This window comes from Pygocentrus nattereri, chromosome 17 (assembly GCF_015220715.1).
Source record: "Pygocentrus nattereri isolate fPygNat1 chromosome 17, fPygNat1.pri, whole genome shotgun sequence".
NCBI lineage: Eukaryota > Metazoa > Chordata > Actinopteri > Characiformes > Serrasalmidae > Pygocentrus > Pygocentrus nattereri.
Genome location: NC_051227.1, coordinates 19171661 through 19193657, shown reverse-complemented (window position 1 = coordinate 19193657; position 21997 = coordinate 19171661). Strand labels below are relative to the sequence as shown.

The 21997-nt window shown below is 36.7% G+C and overlaps 1 protein-coding gene and 1 long non-coding RNA gene across 5 annotated transcripts; one reads left to right on the top strand and one right to left on the bottom strand.

Moving 5' to 3' along the window:
* Nucleotides 1-2378: 2378 nt before the first annotated feature.
* LOC108441343 lies at nucleotides 2379-7689 on the bottom strand. Of its 2 annotated transcripts, none has more exons than XR_001858927.2 (4): nucleotides 7604-7689; nucleotides 6269-6315; nucleotides 3636-4037; nucleotides 2379-2877 (listed from the first exon to the last, which is right to left on the bottom strand). It is a non-coding gene; the product is annotated as an uncharacterized LOC108441343 (long non-coding RNA). The 2 variants fall into 2 exon arrangements; XR_001858928.2 differs by having other exon boundaries at nucleotides 7616-7667.
* Nucleotides 6368-20422, top strand: LOC108441342. Of its 3 annotated transcripts, none has more exons than XM_017720823.2 (8): nucleotides 6368-6461; nucleotides 10582-10654; nucleotides 10775-11146; nucleotides 16101-16139; nucleotides 17656-17749; nucleotides 18021-18098; nucleotides 19493-19568; nucleotides 20199-20422. In XM_017720823.2, the coding sequence occupies exons 1-8, from the start codon at nucleotides 6375-6377 to the stop codon at nucleotides 20277-20279; spliced, it is 900 nt and encodes a 299-aa protein (XP_017576312.1). In that variant the 5' UTR covers nucleotides 6368-6374; the 3' UTR covers nucleotides 20280-20422. The 3 variants fall into 3 exon arrangements, with proteins under 3 accessions (XP_017576312.1, XP_017576311.1, XP_017576313.1); XM_017720822.2 differs by having other exon boundaries at nucleotides 17653-17749; XM_017720824.2 differs by lacking the exon at nucleotides 6368-6461 and adding an exon at nucleotides 10337-10412 and having other exon boundaries at nucleotides 17653-17749.
* The last annotated feature ends 1575 nt before the right edge of the window (nucleotides 20423-21997 follow it).

Sequence of the window (21997 nt, the reverse complement as noted above, 5' to 3'; positions counted from 1 at the left end):
GGTGTGAGCGGAATCACCTGCAGCTCAATGCGACAAAGACAAAAGAACTGGTGGTGGACCTGAGGAGGGACAAGGCACTGGTGACCCCTGTGTCCATCAGTGGGGTCGGTGTGGACACTGTGGAGGATTACAAATATCTGGGTGTGTATATTGACAATAAACTGGACTGGGCTAAGAACACTGATGCCCTCTACAGGAAGGGCCAAAGTTGTCTCTATTTTCTGAGGCACCTGAGGTCCTTCAACATCTGCCGGGCTATGCTCAGGATCTTCTATGAGTCTATGGTGGCGAGTGCTATCCTCTATGCTGTTGCATGCTGGGGAAGCAGGCTGAGGGTGGCAGATGCCAACAGACTCAACAAACTGATCCACAAGGCCGGTGATGTGGGTGTGGAGCTGGACTCACTGACGGCCGTGTCGGAGAGGAGGACGCTGTCTAAGCTGCAGGCCATTATGGACAATGGCTCCCACCCACTCTACGACATGGTGATGAGACACAGGAGCTCATTCAGTGCAAGACTCATTCTACTGAAATGACCACAGAGCACCACAGGAAGTCATTCTTACCTGTAGCCATCAAACTCTATAACTGTTCATATGTGTAATAATAATAATTGGGTGCAATAAGTCAGAGGTACAATAATTTGAACTGCCTTATACTAGATGTTTAATATTTATTATCACAGTCATCGCCACTTTACTGTATTCATAAGAACTTAAATCTCATGTACATATTGCAAATTTCTCTTCATCTTTGATTTAAATTATTAAAGTGTTTATTCTTTTACATAAATGGTTGCAACTGTAACAACTGCAATTTCCCTCTGGGATCAATAAAGGATTCTGATGTCAGGTCATATCATATCATATATTGTATGTCATATCATATATCACGCCATATCATGTCATGTCCTATCACATCAGTGCAGGACATCTAAGCACAGCCAATGTTACAAAATGTTAAGGGTTCTTTGCACCATAAAAACATTCTTTAGACTGATTGAGAATGTGCTGTAGATGGTTCTATATACAACCTTTTTGAAAATGGTTCTGTACAGCACCCACTAGGGTTCTTCTATTGTTAAGCTTGTAATCATTTTGGGTACTACATAGAACCCTTTTCAAAAAGGCTCTATATAGAACCTTCTATAGCACATTAATGCTCATTCTCCATCAGTCTGAACCCTTCAGTCATGCAAAGGGTTCTTTGAGTGTTCATGGTTCTACACAGAACCTGACTCTTTACTAATGAACCCTTGAAGAACCACCTTTTTAAGGTTGTGGTTTCTCTGTTCTCTTGGGAATCAGAATCAGAGGAGGTTTTGCAAGGAACATTTCACAGGAGCTCACAAAGCTGGAAAAGGAAATTTGGCATAGACATCCAGCCCTGACTGCCTCTCAAACATGCAGACGTTCAAACTGTGAAAAATGAAAGTCTGCTAGTCTTAATATTATAAGTTAACTGATTACACTGCTTTTTTGAGGTCTCTTACTCAGTGTTTCTTAGTTCTGCATCTCAGTTAGGCAAACAGTATGAAATCTTTTTTTTTTTGTTTCTCCGCCAGCTGGCACTGTTTCCATCATGCATTTGATAGACAGCGGCACAACTCTGAATTACTGAAATTACTCAGATTAACTACTAATTAACTAATTCATATTAATGAAATAATTAATGAATCCAGTTCCATTCTGCTTTACATTTAGTGCATAAGATTTTTGTACAGCACACCTATTGTTATTGTTATTGTTAGTGAAAAGGGTAATAATTGCATGTATACTTTGAAACATTTTGATCCAAACATTGTATCACATATGACTGAACTCTTTTGAGTCCGACTCTTCTCTCCCTGTCTCAGCTGAATAATATTAACAGAAGAAACAATAAAGATCTCATCATTTTCATGTTTACTTCTCTTCCACAACTCATATCTTTCAGCAATCAACCATGGAGACCTCATGAATGTATTACAGCAAGTGTATATCACTGCTGTCAGAAGAAAACCTTGTATGTCCAAGAAAGTAACTTTACAGGGGAAGGAAAAAACATACTTCACTTTCAATGTAAGTCAATGGAACCAGAATTTTTCCCATGTCATTTTGGGTAATTTCTTTTAGGCTGCTCATCACAAAATTTACATACAATGTAAAGAGTAACAGATACTTTCAAATTATGTCAAAAACTGAAAAATGGCAAAAATGCAGATACAAGGTTTTCTTCCAACAACGATGATATGTTATTCTCCTGAACTGAACAACAGCCTTCATTAATACAACGTTCAGATCTTATTTCTTTAGACACACGGAAAAGTTAAGAAATTCATTCATTCATAGAAAGTACACTCATTTTTCTTTAAGGGCTGATTTGTGAGAAACTTGGTGTTAGAGGTCATTATTTAATTGAAGCAACAAGCTTTTTTAGTGAGGCTTTACGCTTCTGTTCTGTTGACTTATACAAGCATGTATGTATGTACACATTTAACATTGCCTATTGTTTTCACAGGTTATCATAATCAGTTTTTCCATTTCTTGTGAATTGACTGAAGAAACAGTTTGACACATCCTTCATGGTAGGTGTTCATGAGCCCGTAGGTGGTCTTAAGTTCGCAGTAAATGGAAACCAGTCACCTGACGCCAGTGGAAAAAACAGCATATCTGTTATGATGAACAAACCCTGGAGTAAAACTGGCAGGAGATGGAGAGGTTTAGTAAAAAATCCAATTCTGTAAATGAGTAAATGATAACAGGCAGTAACAATGGACATAAAATGAACACAACATATAAAAGCATAAAAACACAGTTACGAGCAGCTTTAATGATAATGGTAGAAACAGGAGGAAGGTGTAAAGGGCGTCATCTGTGGTTTCCTCAGTAAATGCATCTGTAAAAAAAGGAAGTAAATAACAATAATATGAACAACAAAACAGCAACAGTAATCATGTAAATAGAAGACAGAAAAAATAAATAGAAAAACAAAACATGACATAATAATAATAATAATAATAATAATAGTAATAATAATAATAATATTAACTCAATATAAGACCATATAATTATGCCTACACTCTTAAAAAGGTGGTTGAAGGGTTCTTCAGTAAAGAAAATGGTTCTATATAGAACCATGAACACTCATAGAACTTGCATGATTAAAGATATATTATCTATCTATCTATGTATCTATCTATCTATCTATCTATCTATCTATCTATCTATCTATCTATCTATCTATCTATCTATCTATCTATCTATCTATCTATCTATCTATCTATCTAAATGGTCCTTCAGATTGATGGAGAACCTATTGTATATGGTTCTTTTTATATGTATATGGAATCGTTTTAAAAAGGGTTCTATATAAGCACCAAAAAGGCTTCTTCTAGTGATATGGTGTCAAGCTTGTAATGATAGAAGATCCCATTTGGGTGCTATATAGAGCCCTATAGAACCCTTTTGAATCTAATGTACATTCTTCATTAATATGAAGAACGCTTCATGATGCATAGAACCCTTTCATACAAAGAGTTCTCTGAGTGTTCATAGTTTTATATAAAGCCCATTTCTACTAAAGAACCCTTGAAGAACCACCTTTCTAAGTGTGTAGTTTATGGCTAATTCACTGAAGAACTCAGTGTGACGTACCTGTATGAACTGAAGTTTTTATAACAGTCGCTGTTGTTACAGTAGCCTCTTCATGGACACTGAGGTTTGTGCCAAATCCATTATGCTGAGATATTCCCCCATCAATCCAGCAGATGTAATTGCAATAGTACTTGCCAGTGTCATTCAGTTCAAGTGTGGTCAGCGAGAGGCTACCACTCCACCGGCTGTTGTTCATGAACTCATGAAATCGTCCTCTGAACTGCGAGAGTTGTTTGACCTCTGGCCATCTGTCCTCGCTCCTCCTGTACCACTCTATATCGCACATGGAAATAATCTCTCCTCCATCTGCATAAATCTTGCAGAACATGGTGGTATTTTCTCCAATCGTTTGATGCACTGCTGCTGGCTGCTGCTCCACGCGGACTTTACAGTGGACGTATGCTATAGTTGGGCATAAAAAGTAGTACAGCAGATGAGGCTAAAAATAAAGAGTGGTAAAGGCAGTTGACATAGAAGAAGTTTTTTTTGGGTACATTCTTAAAAAATAACAATTTTGGCAAGTTTATTGAAATATCAGTGTAATATTCCCTTAAGTTGTTTTCGTATGTATGAGTGTGTTTACATGCACTTAATAATCTGATTAGAACTGGGTTTCTGGAGTTATCTGATGATTCAAATGGTCATGTAAACAGCATACTCTGATTTCTTTTATCAGAGTAAGGTCTATAAGTCTGATTAAGAAATCCAATAAAGAGAGCTGGATTTTAGTTCAGTAATCAAATGTCTCTGTAAACTCCTACTCGGATTTCTTTCGGATTTCTAAGTCTGCGCATGTGTGAAAACTGCGGAGCCCCACTGGTGGCCACGACTTAGTAAAGCGTGGGAACGAGATCCTAATGTGTGGCCACTCCTTAGTAAGCTGCGATCTCGTTTCCACGCCTTACTAAGTCATGGCCACAACTAAATCATCTCATTCCCATGCCTTACTAAGTCGCAGAGGTGGACGAAGTACACAAATCATGTACTTGAGCTAAAATATTACTCCAGTAAAAGTAGAAGTCCTTACTCTAGACCTCAACTTGAGTAAAAGTACAAAAGTATTTGCCTTCAAATGTACTTAAGTATTGAAAGTAAAACTACTAAAAGATTAATTATGACTAATGTCCTGTTATCATTTTTGTAACAGTGGTTGGTGTAATGTAGTGGGTAACACCTTTGCCTTCTATGCTGTAGACTGTGGTTTAATCCCCTGCCTGGGTAAGCACCCTACACTATACCAATAAGAGACCTTGGGCAAGACTCCTAACACTGCCTTCGCCTACCTGTGTGAAACAATCAAATTGCAAGTCGTTCTGGATAAGAACATCAGCCAAATGCCAAAAATGTAAATGTAACAAGACTCGCTTCATGAACTAATTTTAGGTGGACATACTCCAGGGTGTCTCTTGGTAAACTAGTCTTTTGATAGAACGTCATTAATTAGTGATGCTGACGTCTATTAAAATGATCATAAGCACAAAACACTGAAGGTGAACAGTTTCCATCAGGGAGAACCGAGTGGCTCTGAAATCACTTTTACACACAAGCAAAGTTTCAGTTTAAGATTACTTTGTAAATTAGTTACAAGCTGAATAAAAACTGGCTTTAAACTCAGGATCACAAATAAGTTTTCCTTTACTGTGTTGATCTGTAGGTCTCTGTTCATAATCATAAACAAACCCAAACTGATTTACTATAAAATGTAAGTGTTTGTATGAATTCAGAAAAAAAGAAACGTGCCAGTCACGACTGCATATGTGTACATATTTCTATATTGTGGTCTATTTACATAAAGTTAGGTTAGTTCATCATTTAGGTGACGTACGTGCTCCCAAATTTTTTCTCTGCTGCGCTGACGTTGAACCGTTTATTGGCTGGTTGCAAAGCAGAAATCCAATTACTGCCTGACTCATGTAGACCCGGAGTTTCCCATTATCTGATTACTCAAGTGCATGTAAAGACCTTGATCGGGTTACTGACAAAATATGAGTTACTAGAGTTATCAGACATCAGATATCACTACAGTTATCAGATCACAACTGTAGCATGTAAACATGCTCAGCATGTGCTCTTCTCTAATAGTTCCAGTTACCTATTCCTTATAATAAATTGGCAAAGCAGGTACATAGCACACTTATGACACTTAAGATTTAACATCTAAGTTAACCACTGCAAATGACTGTAGTTCATCATATACATTTCATACAGTTTTCAGCTTTAGGTTTTGTTATGATCTGTGTTCTTAGTGCTCCGGTTTCCTCCCACAGTCCAATGACATGCAGTCAGGGCAACTGGACATGATAAATTGCTCCTAGGTGTGTGTTTGTGTGTGAATGTGTATGTCTGTCTGCCCTGCAATGGATTGGCAACCTCTCCAGGGTGTTTTCTGTCTTCTGCCCATTGACTGCTGGGATAGGCTCCAGCACCCCAAGTGACCCAGAAGGATAAGCAACTTAGAAAATTGTGTGTGTGTGTGTGTGTGCGTGCATGTTCTAGTTGAAATAGCTGTATATAGTTCCAAAGAAGGGTTTTAGCTATTATTTTTTTGATGCCAAATGAAACCAGAACCCTCTTCTTTGGAACTATATAGAGCTTTTACTGTTTTGAAACCAATTAGACAGAATTTACACTACCTGACAGATGGATAACAGCGAAGAGGAAACCATGAGATAGCATTTTTCTGTGGAAAAATAAAACATCAGTACTTGCACAATCTCTTCATTTAACATTTCTCAACTGATGTCCTCCTGCTGCAGCCACCACTGCCGTACTGACATGGAGCTAACAGAGGAGCATGCACACTATCAGAAAAAGAATATTGTACAGGTAAGTTTTAGTCTCCCAAAGTGGAAACAATGTAAATGAGTCCTTAAAACTACGAAACTGCCCTTAAAGGCTGATTGTGTGACGTCTGGAAGTCAGGTTGTCTGTAAATCATTGGCTGACGTGGTAATAAATTTCCTGCACTGATGTACTTTGCGCACCTCCTGTTAAATGATTACGACAATGCAGGTGGAGCTAATTTCGGTTAACTTAAGAGAAACAGCTGCCAGTGCAATTTAGCCCCCTCCTCAAAAACATGCACTTTCAATACATTTTGCAATTGCTGGGGTCGAATTCATTCAATATATTTTTAATTATGATTATTGAGGTGCTGTGGAAAGAGCAGTTTTTATGTTTTGTTCACATTTTCACTTCAAAAGAAAGTTAGATTTTTAACCTTAAAGTTAGACCGTATTTTTTCATTATTATTCATGATTTTTTCAGTGGGGCTTCGTACCCCAGGTACAGGGGCTTCTTGCCCTGTTAGTGGGGTAAACGGCCCCTTTTAAAGAGCTCCTTTTTGTGCTATAAAAATGTTCCAGTGTACTTCCTCTAACTGACTGTTCATGCATCAACATTGTGCACAGGAGAAACTCACAGATATGGTTTATTTTTACAATAAATGGGTGTTGTTTTCATCTAATACTTTCACTCTGGTCAGAGAGTCAGAGAGCTACTTTCATTTTAATTTCTTCATCATTCTGAACTGCGTAACTGTAGTTTTTGGCTTATCTTCTAACACAGCATTTTGAGATCGCCTAATGCAAAAAGATATTGCTTAATCCAGTAAGATGTGTCCTCGTCCCTGTACAGTCATGTTACATTTGATATAAACAATAGAGAACATTACTCTTAGTACAGTCACTCTATATGCACAGTAAATGTGCAGCGATTGATATGGATTCACTCTCAATACAGTGCACTTGACAGGTACCATGACTGGTATGGATTTAGCTCCATCTATGTTATATACATAAATGCTCTATTTGCTTTGACAAGCCCACCTTACAATAAATAAACTATCTGGCCAAACATGCCCCCATACATTAAGTGAAGCAACATGAAATGATGTAAGCATCCAACCCTTTCCTAAAGAGTAAATTGCTGCTAAAATGATATATGGCAAGTTATAACTTATGACTTACCTATCTACTCACCAAACAATACTGCTTAATGTTGATTGCACTTCTCTTCTGCTCCACTTTGTTCCACTTTGATGGAACAAAGAGAACAGCATGTGATGAAGGGGGCTTTGAGGGGGATTTCACACCTCTCTAGAAGCAGCGTTCACTCATTTCCTTGCTGAGTTTTTTTCAGAACATTTCGGTTGTAACTCACTTGTTCTTACACACGTAAAAGTACAAATACTAAAAAAATTCTGATAAAGTTTTAGTGCAGTGTCAAATTATTTGCTTCTTTAATTAAAAGCACAAAACTGTAAGTCTCAAGTTTAAATAAAGTATAAAAGTAAAAGTAGCCCCTAAAATAGGGGGTGGTAGACAATGAACCAAGATTGCCCACAACACTGGCTAGTTTAACATTGGTTGAAATTGAACTGTCCTTCATGTTAATGAATGTGCTGGTGAATTTTATGCTTTGAATCTCCCACTCTACCATATCCTAAAAGAGCTCTTTAGGATTCAAATCTGCTGACCAGGGAGGTCACTGAAGCACACTAAACTCATTGTCATATGCACTGAGCCAAATTGAGATGACAGATGTCATGAATGGATCTACAGTCCCAATTAAAAAAATAAAAAAGACAGTATGGAAAATGCTAATAAAAAGAGAAAGCTTAGAAAATTCAGTCATGTTTAGTAAATTCTGTTTGGCCTGTATTAAATTGAAAACAGCATAAACCACAATATTTGTTTTATTTTATGAACTGAATAAATGCTCAATCCAAGTTGAATGCCTGCAACACATTCCAAAACAGCTGGGGACAGGAGCATGCTTACCACAGTGTAACATCACCTTTCCTTTTGACAACACTGAATGAATATTTGAATACTGAACATCCAGTTTTGAAAGCATAATATTTTGCCAGTTCTTCCCTTATGCAAGTCCTCAACCGTACAGGGCCTTTGTTACTGTATTTTGAGCTTAATAAGACACATATTTTCAATGATGGACAGTGTCTAGTAGGCAGGATGTATTGCTCCAAAATGTGTTCAGTGTTAATGGTGCTATAACAGATGTGCATGTTATTCACTGATACCACTATACCATTACGCTAGAAACAATGGTCCTTTACTTCTTTGGCCTGGAGAACATGTGCATTATTTCCATAAACACCCACAAAGGTTTACTTGTCAGACCACAATATGCTTCCACTGAGCATCAGTTGATTTCAGATGATCTCAAGTCCACAGAAGTCAACAGTGTTTCTGGACATTATATATATATATATATATATATATATATATATATATATATATATATATATATATATATATATATATATATATGATGCTATGACGTAGGCTGTGCATGGTGTAGTCCTAACTTGCATTTGCAGATACTGCAAAGAAAGAATGTTTATTGATAACAGTTTTTTAAAGTATTCTGGAGCTCTGGATGAGATCCATCACAGAAACATGCCAGTTTTTAACGCAGTGGCATCTGAAGGATCAAAGGTCACTTGCATTCAGTTTTCAGGGATTTCCGGCCTTGCCCTTTAGAATTTAGAATCATTTGTCACTGTGTTTGCACACTGTGGAATTAGACCTCTGCATTTAACCCATCCATGCAGTGAAACACCCGCATACATGCACACTAGTGAACACACACTAGGGGCAGTGAACACACTTGCCCGGAGCTGTGGGCAGCCCCATCCATGGTGCCGGGTGTGGCAGGCAAATCAAAAAGGAAATGAAAATGAAAACAATAAAATGTAAATGTAAACCTCTTTTTGCCATTTCTTTTTCCAAACACCTGCGCAAATATCCTACAAAAATTGAAAATGAAATGAAATTTGCAATTAAATAAAAAAAAAAAACAGAATAACGACTAAAATGAAATGACACATAGCTGTTTTCAATTTATTTTTATTGTTGTCACAAACGGTTCCCTAACCTCCAGCCCATGACTTACATACAGAGATTTCTCCAGATTCCCTAAATATAACATACCTTAGAGGATGAAATACCTAAAATCCACACAATTGCTCACTGTGGAACATTTTTAAAATAGATTTTTTTGCTGATGCAAAGTGACAAGTTCAACCGTGGCCATAAAGGACTCTGCCTTTCCTGAATGCTCCTTTATATCCAAACATGATTGCAGCACCTGTATAAGATGTCTTCTGAAGCTCCTAGTCTTAAATTGCCCCTTCAAAACTTTCAATGAAGTTGATACAATGAAACATTTATATATTGTCTTTGTACAGTTTTTGTTCAAATACAGGTCAAAGTACATTTCTAAACCACTGCTTTCTGTTTAGATCTGAATTCTACCGGCTGCTCCAGCTTTTTGGGAATCAAGTTTGTATTTGGATTCATAGTAGTGAGAAGAAAGCAGAGGGTTTCCATTTGAAATTTAGCAAGAACAAGACAAAAGTGTGAAAAACTCAAGCACAGAACAAATATTTGAGAATCGTTAAGCTCAGGAGCAGTTTTTACTCTGCACCACGTATATTAAAATAGAGGAATGTAGGGTCTCAGACACTTTCCCACCATAAGCAGTGCCTGTGTCTGTGTAACTACAGTAAGCAGTCTTAGCCAGCTTGCAACCTTAAATGAAGTCTCAACATTCACACTTAAAAAAAAACATCATGAGTGTTTCTTAACTTTTGGTTATGAAGCAACAGGAAGTCAACAGAATGAAAATGAGTTGTCAAAAAAAAAAAAGAAAAAAAAAAAGAAAAATGAAAAAAACTGTGCTCATCAAGTAGTTCACATGGCTCTTGTGGCAGTTTAGTGCTTCATCTCTAAGAACTGCGGTCTACCGTCAATGGTAATGTCATCTATCAAATATGCACGTACTTCTGAAAAATGATAGTAAAAAGGAGCAGCAGTTAATACTACATCATACAGTAAAGAGTCTCAGTTTATTAGAACTGTTAGAACTGTTTTAGAATGAAGTCATATAATCTAACTGCTTTTGTATGTTTACTTGCCTGCAGATGACACTTTCTCAGTGGATAGCAATCATTTCCCTGTGCTGTATGCTACCTTATCCAGTCACCAGCGCCAAGGGTAAGATTCTGTATTGACATTTACAATGTTGTACAAACATTGAACATTATTTTTGTCCTTGAATTTTATCTGTAGAAAACATGTCAGTTAATAAGATATTACATCATGTTCTATCTTCAGGAAACTGGACTGTCGTGTTGCCGCAACAAAGTTTTAACATTACAAAATGCGATAATATCACCATTAACTGCACGATGAAATACCCTGAGCCTGAAGAAGGCAAAAAGAAAATCCAGGTCTTTTGGAAGGCGAAAGACAAAGGAACCATGAATATAGGAAGCAAAGACAGGAACGTGTTCATCTATCATCACAATGTCTTGTTGGTGATGAAGAACTTTCAGAACAGAACACGACTCCTTGGAAATATTAATGATTATGACTGTTCTTTGTTAATTATCGATGCACAACGTACCGATGTTGGGCAGTACTACTTGAGAGTGGAGACTGGATCTGAAGAGTACAGCTTTCGTGAGGCGAATGAAATCATACATAGTAAGTACCCACAAGTATTTCAGCAAACCTCAAACCCATGCTGAGAAATCTACACCACACAGATACTGGTAACAGATCTGAGTCACGTTTACCTCCAAATGCAACTATTAAGTATGATGTGCAGAGGTGGGTCAAGTAGTCTAAACCCAGTCTAAGATAGTCTAAGGCCATAGAATGTCAGTTGAAGTGCAACACTGGAACCAAAGCTTATTATAATAATTAAAGTCCACTCAATTTAAATGATAAGGTCACTGATTTCATGGATTTTTGAATTACATCACCTTAGGTTTTGTCCAAACTTCTAACTTGCAATTTTAGTGCATGTGTAGTGCATGTCAGTTATAGGTCAACAATAAACCATTTAAATTGAGCTTACTGAAATATTTTTTATAAGCAGGAATTGCATAACATTTTTTGTTTGATTTTTACACGTTTTCCTCCTCCGTCTCCACCTGTTCATTATTTTTTGAGCTTAACTTTAATTGTAGTGTTGACCAAACTGAGAAGTGCCACTACACAATGTGATTTAGGAGTACATTTGTCTAGACTAGACAAGCTAGATTAAATGATTGAAAGAAAACCCTCTAAAATCAGCTGCCTTATACGTTTTAGATGTCCTGACTAGTTTTATTGCATGTTTCTATACATATGGGCTAAAATAAAACCCTGGAAACTGAGAGGTAGGGCCAACAGCAAAGCAGTCTAGGTACTGAACCAACAAAACAATATGATATACAGAACAAATATACTTGAACAGAATTAAGTGTATAAGTATTTGGAAATATTCAGAGAATAACAACTCTATTGGTTTTTCTTAAAGGGGAATTCCGCAGACTTTTCAAAACTTCTGCAAATTAAATGGCTAAGTTGTAAACAACACCTTTCAGAGTGGATTGGTGTGAATGCTCTGTTCAAGAGTAACAGAGTCAGAACTGTTCACAGTGGTGGTTATAGGAATTTGAGTGTAATGCCTCTGAAATCTCTCTCACAGAAAGTTATTTCATGAAGTAATTTTTCAGTGCTTGATGTGATGAGACAATAGTTTTGTGAAGCCAAAGCCTGTATTTTTAAATGCATTCATGATGGAGAGGTACATGCAGGGTGTTTTTTCAAGTTTACCCCTATTTTACCAGCATCAAAATTCCACACAAAAACTCTGACGACCTCTGAAGGTTCCAGAACTAATGAAGGTTGTGGTTGTGGTGAGGGCAGCAGCTCGAACATGCTACTCATTCACACATTCAGCGTTTTTGCTGCTGAGAGGAAAAGCAAGAAAACTCTGCAGATATACTTTAACTAAACAGTCAAATCAGTAGTGGTTTAAATGACAAAATATGCGCTTAATAATAAATTAATATTATGATTCTAACTTACACGTATTCACCCATGATTCCTGCTCTTACTTCAATGTCCTTCCCCCAAATTAAATGTTAGGTTAAGATGTAAATTCAACATTCACTGGTGTTGGATAGTAAATAAAATGCCTGTATTTGCATTTTAGACTCCTGGTTCCAATCACCAGCAATTTAAACAAATCAGAGCTGCAAGTTTCTTTATAATGAAACATTTTACATCAAACCACTATGCATGACTTTATGTACATCTCAATGACTGAACTGCAGAAATTATGAAAAACTGGTGGAATGTCCCTTTAAGTACATGTAACCAAGTACATGCAAGTAGTTACCACCCATTGCTAATAGTTTCTAGTCTAGTGTGTCTAGTCAGTGGTTGGTATAGTTTAGTGAGTAACACCTCTGCATACTATGCTGTAGACTGGGGTTCAATCCCCTGCTTGGATAAGCACACTACACTATACTAATAAGAGTCCTTGGGCAAGACTCTTAAAAACTAGCTTCACTTACCTGTGTAAAATGATCAAATTATAAGTTGCTCTTGGTAAGAGCGTCAGCCAAATGTCACTTTAAAGGCATATAGAATGGCCTAGTAAGAGAGATATAATCTTTACTTGTTGTAAAAAAAACTAATATTTCTTGTGACCTCACCATCTGGCCATATTTTCAGGTCAGCATCTTGACCATTAACTGTGTTTACATGCACAACAATGGTTCAGTGTTATACCACTAATCTGACTATGCTTTGGTCATGTAAACAGCCTAGTTTGAGTGTCATAATTCCACTACAGTCTTATCTGAGATTAAATTGTGGTCCAGATTGATATTGAACATTCTGTCAGAGATCAGTCAATGTGTAGATCTCTCCACAGTGTTTGGTACATTTTGCAGCATTTTCTGCAGTACCGCACTTGTGATGAGAGCTTCATGACACCAAAACAAACATGGTGAAAGGCTTGGGCTTCCTCAAGAAGGAAGAGATGTCTTTAATGTAAAGCATTTTACCAGAAAGAATGAAGGGGCCTTTTCTGATTGCAAATTTAGTTTATAATGATATGAACTACAAATGGACTGCAAATCAACAATAAATGGACAACGCATGTAAAGATCTTGGTTTGGTCGAGTGTCTTAGACTAACTATATGTTTAGTCAGGCTTTTGTGTTCAAGTAAATATGGCTATTGTCAGTGATAGTATTTGAAGTGTTTGTGGCCCACAAAGAAAATAATTAACCTTTAAAGCCACCATAGAAGCATTAATGTTCTTAATTGATACTAGTTTCACACATACGAAGCAAATCATGGGGACGCCCAGAGCAGTGTTCTATAAAATTGAAAACGGACTCGGTCAAGTTCAGCAACACAGGGAATTTTGGTTAATTTAGTTTCAGCAAGTCTACTAATAGCATAATTTAGCTGAAGCGAATGATTACTGCTGTGAATTGAATGAACCTAATACAATACAATCTTAATAGTAAAACAGTAATACAATCTTTTTGTGTGTTGTTGTCAGCTTGATGCTTCACTTAAAATGTGAGAGAAAATGAGCTTCTGAGGTAAAATGATCCAAAAAAATAAAACATCCTTACTAATGTGTGTTATTACTGACACCCTTGCATTTGATAACATCCTTAATGAAGATAACCGCACCATGTCTTATCTTATAATGCTTCTCTCATTGATCTCCATAACAAACTTCCTTCAGATCTTTCAGAGTTCTTGGTCCTTGCTTGTAGACTCTCCTCTTCAGCACACCCCACACTATTTTAATGGAGATTAGTTTAGGCGATCGGTGTGGCCACTACAAAGTCTTGACTCAATGATCAGTAAATCACTTTTGAGTAGATTTGGAGGTGTGCAAGCCTCAAGCCAGTGTTAGGTGTTAACCTATTGCCAAACAGATCCACCACTACGCAGTGAGGACTACACACTTTTTATTTCTGCATGTCTGTGACCCACCTCTGGTGTTTGATTAAAAATAAATAAATAAATAAAATAAGAATAATAAACTCTTTTTATTTGAATCAAAATAATAATGATCCATCTAAACACCAATTTTACCTTGCATTGTCGCATTTGAAGTACTTATTTGTTGAATAAAACCAGTTTAACTGTTTGTCATCACATGAATTAAACATTTTTACAGTGTATTTGCAGTGATATTTATTGTTTAGTATGGTGTACCAGTGATGCTTAGCAAACCTATATTTGTTGTCTGATGACAGCAGACATGCTTCTCTGGCCTTCCATATAGTTTGTTACCATGGAAATGTTAAATGTGATTGTAGACTACTAAGTACTATAGAATAAGAATTATAATTTTATAGACTATATTATGACTATTGTTAACTATTCAATACTAAAACGTGTTATAGACTACATACTATTATGAAATTCATGAAAAAATTTGTTTTTAAAAAGTGTGTAGGGGAGAGCGAGGCACAACCTAACACATTTTGCCTTTTTGTTGAATAACTTTAGAAATGTTTACGCTGGAATAATCATATTTTTGTACAAGCAACATGTACATCTCTTCTACAGATGAAACTTTGTTTCTAGCACCTACTGCCCATGTCCAGTTCCACTGAAAATGACAGGAAGCTCAGTGTTATAATTTATAATTTATAAAAGGGTTTGTTGTAACACCTGCTAGAAAAGTCAGGCGAATTAGTGCAAACAAAGTTAATTAAATTTAACTCCATGCTGTAAGAAACAAATATGTTTTCAAACCATACTGCATGATATATTATCCATCTATAAGCCAGACAGACAGCTCAATTGATAGATATACACACACATCAAATCATACATCAAAACTGACATGAGACTGTGTGTCAAACAATTACAGATTTCTTTTTCTCCAGTGCAGGACAGCAAATAAAAAAACCTCACGTCAGTAAAACCCGCGACCCTGACGGAGAAGCAGCTTAGAAAATGGATGGATGTCAGTAAAACATGACATATAGTTTCTGAATAACAACAGCTTTACCAATAGTCAGCGTCAACTTCATTAATATACTTATTTAAAAACAAATTTCATTAATATACTTGTTTAAAGCCAAATTTCTTTAATATATTTATTTAAAACCACTAAACACTAACATCTGAAAGAAACCAATGAAGTAGAAAAAAAAGTCCTGTTTTCAGATGTTTTCTTTCATTTAAAAATCTGTGTAAACTAAAGGTGGCTTAGTTGTAACGCCGTGTTACAGCTAGCCCTGCACAGAGGTTTTACTTAAGCCTACCGTGCTATGTTGTAGGCCACAAGACGGTGTTTAGTTTACAGTAATATAAAGTTGGATTTTCTGATTCACACAAACAGATCAGTAGCGGGAAAAAAATTGTGTTGAAAAAAACTACTTACACTGTGGCACAGATCTCTTTAAAACTCAGAGGAATCGCTCTGAATGTTGGAAGAAGACCGTGGCTAGGACTGTGGTAATGTGGCCAGAAGCACATGCTGCTTGATCTTCTTTAACAACGTAAAAAGGCTGTGTTAATTTGTGCTCCGTGTTAGCTTGTTCCCCGCACTCCTCTACCCATAGTACAAATTTAATATGTAAGCTTATGTCCCAATTATTGTTGCATGTTATGTGTTCAGTTGTAGATGTCAACTGTACTGTTCCAGAGAATATTCCAGGTGAGTGTGATCAATTCTCTAATAATCTACACTCATGTCGATATGTTTGTCAATATTTCTTCAAAATTTTGCAATCATAATTTCAATTGTGTTAGAGTGTTTGGGCGTAAACTTACACTTGTGTCAGAACTACTTTTATGCACCCTGTCAATCACTTTTCTGTATTACAGATGTCCCAAAATTGTACAAGCAGCACTATAATTGAATAATTTTAGATAGACAGAGATGAATTATTGCACAATACAAGTACAAGGTGATGAAATAAAGATTGCAATTGACCAGAAGCAGTAGCAGGTTTTAGCAAAGTGCAGGTGATGTACAGTAAGTAGAAAATGTACTATAAGTAGTGAATATGTACAGTAGTTTAATGGGGATAAACAAAATGAGAAACTTATAGAATCATGGAAATGCATAGATTGTGAATATTTATGGCTAATTGAGATTTTCTTACAGAAAAACTTGGCAGCCCATGCAGTCTTTTTTTAACCCAAAGCTCAAATTAAGTTGGCTAAATGAACACATGAAACATTAACACATTTACGGTACTTTCTAATAACATGATTTGCTCTTTAATGGCCAAAACAGACATTTAAACAAACAAACAAACAAATGAAAAATCAGTTGGTAACCTTAGGGCAGGCAGACGAGAAGGCTGATGTTTTTTTTTTAACATTTCAGATGAACTTGAGTTCAGAGAAGTCAGCAGTGTTTCTGAATGTTATTGATATATGGCTTCCTATGTGCACAGTGTAGTCTTGACTCACATTTGAAGAGGCAGTGATGAACAACAGTTATTTGACAGTAGTTCGTTAAAGTGTTGCCGAGCCCATGCGATGCTATCCATCACAGAAACTCTCCAGTTTTTAATGCATTGCTGTCTGTAGCATCAATGGCTGTGGGCATTTACTTGTGGTTTTTGGCCTTGCCCTTGGCACACATTTTCTTTTTAGATTTTCTATGTCTTTTGATGATATTATGCACTGTAGAGGGTGAAATGTATAAAATCCACCAATTGCTTGTTGATGAACGTTATTCTTAAACTGTTGCATTGTTTGCTGATGCAGTCCTTATTCACAAAGGTCCAGGGCTCTCCTGGATATTTCTCTTTATACACAAGTGTGATTGCATCACCTGTTTAAAATGGTTTTGAAACATTTCACAACATCCTTAGTTATACATTTTTCCTGTCTCAATAGTTTTTGGAGTGTATTGCATATATATATATATATATAATTGTGCTGATTTAATCATTTATTCATCTACCTTTTTGATTGTACATAAGAATATGAATGCATATTAAAACATGTGTGTGTGTGTGTGTGTGTGTGTGTGTGTGTGTGTGTGTGTGTGTGCATGCGTGGTGTGTGTGCGTGGTGTGTGCGCATGGTGTGTGAATGTGTGGTGTGTGTGTGTGTGCAAGCTTGTGCTTATGTGTGCATGTGTGGTGTGTGTGTGTGTAAATTCAGGTACACCATGTGTATTTCACAGACCTTGTGTCTTTATTTTGTAACAGCAGTTGGGAACGCCATTGCCATCGCTGGACCTGTGGTTCCTATCCTGCTTGTTGCAGCTGTGGTTGTGATTGTGCTTCTCCTCAGACGAAATAAACGGTGGGCTTCATTTCAACAGATGCCAGTGGTTTCATTTGATGAACATAGTTGTAAAACATTTCTTTATTCTGAGTTCATAAATCTTGCACAGCATTTTGCTAATTATGTTCGGTGTACCCGACTGAGAGAAATGTTACCTTATCATGTGCACAAATTCTTAATGGAAATATTACAGAAGTTAATCTGAATGCATTAAAACTTTGACATAAATGATTCTTGTACAGAAAGCATAAGAACATGAGCATTTATAGAAACCCTGTTTATGTTGCAGAAGAAGGAATCCAGTGAGACAAGAGATGAATTGTTATGAAAACTTTCAAGTGTCTTGTGAGAAGCCGAATGATGATGGGTGAGACACTGCTTCTGCAAACAAATGTCCAGCTTTTATTTTCCCTGCTGTTGCATTGAACACTAAAAGTAAAAATAACCAAAGCAAAACCAAAAAGACACAGAGTTCACTGCACTTGCATGACCTCTGATTTAGCAACTTCAAGATCAAGATCAAGATCTTCCTGAAAAGAGCCCCATGGGCTCTAAGCAAAATTCTGCAAAGGGGCTCTGCAACCTCACCCATGAGCCACATAAACCATTGCTACACAGTCACACCTGACACCCCAGTGCTCCCGTGACAGACCTCCCTCCTTTAAAACTGTTTGATCCACCTCTTGGTCTAAGAATGAATAAACCTATACAGGACAGAATGAGGAAGAAACAAACAATATTTATATGGAATTTTTTCTATAGAGTCTTGAAAAAAAAGTATAAACTTGAAGAAACTATTCTATAGAATCTTGAAGAAGAAAGTACTGATAAACATCAGCATAACACCTGAAAAGTTATATTATAAGACATTTTCACATTTTCAATATAAAATACACTGGCTTGGCTGAATACTTGATATTTATTATTTACTCATAGATGTGCATCCATACTACCCAGTATGCCTATCTAATCAGCTATTTTCAATTTTAAATTCAAGATTTAATCCATAGTCAGTATCAGTCCATTACTTTCCATTTGCAGTGGTCCAGAATTACTAGGAACTAACCTTGACTGAGAGAAAATCACTGTCTGCTTTAAAATGATGTGTACCTATGAGGAGTGAGCCATCATGGCCATATATAGTCTGGACTGGACTGGAATGGTCTCCACAGAGACCGCAAAGTAGGAATTTCATTTTAAGGACGTGGATGTGAAAACATTGAGGCACAATGTAGTTTCCTTTTCTCAGCTACAGTTTGTAAACACTGTTGCCCATTGGTGTTCATCAAATGTAATATATAGTGTTGTGTTTCAGCTGACAGCGCTGTCACCTCACAGCAAGAAGGGCCTGGGTTCGATTCCCCGGCTGGGTGACCAGGGTCCTTTCTGTGTGGAGTTCTCTCTGTGTAGGTTTCCTTCCACAGTCCAAAGACATGCAGTCAGGCCAATTGGACATGCTAAATTGCCCCTAGGTGTGAATGTGTATGTCCATCTGCCCTGTGATGGACTGGCGACCTCTCCAGGGTGTATCCTGGGTTAGGCTCCAGCACCCCCCCATGCAACCCAGAAGGAGAAGCGGCTTAGAAGATAGTATTAGATAGTCAAGTTTTTACCTCTTCACCGTTACCACAATTCACTCTCACAGTTTCTTTGTTTATTTGTTTGTGATGGATAGTTCTTCATCCTCCCTGAGGCCCTCAAATACAGTTCTCTGACATTATGCATTTTTAATATTTTTATCCAATAATAATCTTCACACAGGCATGACTCAACAAAGGACAAAGAGGAGGAACCACCGTTCACACCTGAAGACACATCCATTTATGCCAATTTCCAGGTAATGTATGAAATGCCAAAGTGTATTCGATTTAACTTAATATGACTTAACAAGGAAAATTTGAAGCCCATGAAACAAATGCTGTGTTGACGTCAAGAACAACAGAGGACAATCTGAGCCGAGATTCAAACCTAAATACATTGTACCTGATGCATATGAATAAAAATACTATATTTCATGAAATATAATATTAAATAGCAGTTTAAATAATATTAAAACTTTGCATTGTAACTTTTGTTAAATAGCAAATGAAGGTGAATTTATTTTTATTATTATAAAACAATTACATTTGAAGCCAATGAACATCAACATACACAAATAATACTCAGTTAAGTCATCATCACGGAAAGGTTCAATTAGATCCTCAACCGGCAGTAAACAGATCTTACACGGAGGCATCACACTCAGCTAAACTCTTACCTTGAGACAAAGACAAGACGCAGTCAAAATGATCAAAGACCAAGACCCTTAAAGAGTGATAGACACGAGTACTGCAACACTATTTAACACGCTGAACTGAGCCATGCATTATTACAGTGTTCAGTAAATAACACTGGATACCAAACGATTGTCAATGAAAATCCAGATGCTTAAATAAAGCCTCTCTATGTGTCTTGTTTTGATTCACAGGGTGAAGTTTTTGAGGAGCCTACTGATTTTGATCCAACAGAAAACATTTACTCTAATGTTGGCTATGATATGCAGCTGTAAGATAGAAAAGGCCCAACGAATACATAATCATGATACATACAGTCAGACAATGATCCTCAATGCTGAACATATACTGTATGTATGTATGTACATATATATGTTTGTAATGTGTTTATATATGTATTGATGTTGTCGGAAACAAAACCTTGTTTCTCCATTTTTGGCGTTTTTCAGTTTTGGACATAATTTGAAAGTACCTGATTCCCTTTACATTGTATGTAAATTTCATGATGAACGGACTAAAAGAAACGGCCTAAAATGACTTGGAAAAAGTCTGGTTCCATTGACTTGCATTAAAAGTAAAATAACTGGCGACCTGTCCAGGGTGTATCCTGCCTTCCGCCCGATGACTGCTGGGATAGGCTCCAGTACCCTCCCATGACCGTGATGGAGAAGTGGCTTAGAAAATGGATATATAAAAGTAAAATAGGATTTTCCTTATAAGATTATCCTGTGAAGTTACTGTTTTAGAGGTTATGTTCCGACAGCAATGTATTAAACAAAGACTCGTATTGTTGTATTGTTTTGATTGTTTTATTTGATATTTTTATTCTCCTACTGTTGTTCGCTTATGTTGTTTTTGAGTTTCTTTTTTTGTAAAGCAAGGTGCTGTTTAAATAAACTTTATTATTATTAATAAATCAGGGGCTGTTAACCTACTTAAGCCAAAGCTTGACAATTTGTGCGAATGCAGAGCTTACAGTGATCTGTCACTTCCCTTTTGTTGCTGACCTTGCACTCACCTCCTAAAGGCGGTGAAAAACAACACTTTTGTGTTTTCTATGGTGCAATGTTTCATGGCTGTGTCAGTGTTATTTCGGGGAATTTACAAAGCAAGATTTCTCAGTAAGCTGGATAACTTAATGCTGGTGATTGTTCAGAAGCAGTGACCATGATCTCTCCTTCTCCTCAATAGGCTTGATGTTGGAATGATCCGGATAACTGAGAATTCCTGCTTTAGGACATCTTCCATACGTTTTAAAATGAACATGTAGAGGCACATGCACATGCCACAAATGTACATTTTAATAGTTTCTTATGTCTTCAATCAATATTTGTTTCAGTACTTAACCTGCACCGAAAAACAGTTACAAAACATTGCATGAACTAAATAAAATATAAAAAATGTATGTAATGTTATACAAAGTACCCATATTACATAGATTTAATACACTAGCCCAGTTTATTAATGTACACATTAATAATGTTTCCCTGTTTCAGAAATGTCCACAGTCCAGTATTCTGGATAGTGAAATCCACAGAAATCATTAAAAAACAAGATTTTAAATTCTCTAATTTTTAAAAGGTGCCAGCATAGATTATTCCCAACTCTCTAATTCACAAAGCTTTGCTTAGCACTGTATCTTTACACTGACTATTTTGTATTTTGACTGACCATTTATACACTTTGTACCTACACTCTTTACATGTTATACCAGATGTGCTCCATCCTGGCCCAGAGTTCAGATCCATCTAACCTGTATCTAATATTCAGATGTTCCTGTAATGCCTGGTTATCTGATTGGGTACCCATTATCTAGCATATAGTATATTCGTTTAAACTTAATGAAAAAAAGCACATTTGAAAGTTGAAAACATCCGTTTTAATATCTAAATCTCCCACAACTCAGAGTATATTTCAAACCAGAACTTAATAATTTCAGAGAGCCTTTCCAGACTGGCCAGAGCTCCAAATGTAGATGCTTTCTACAGCAGTA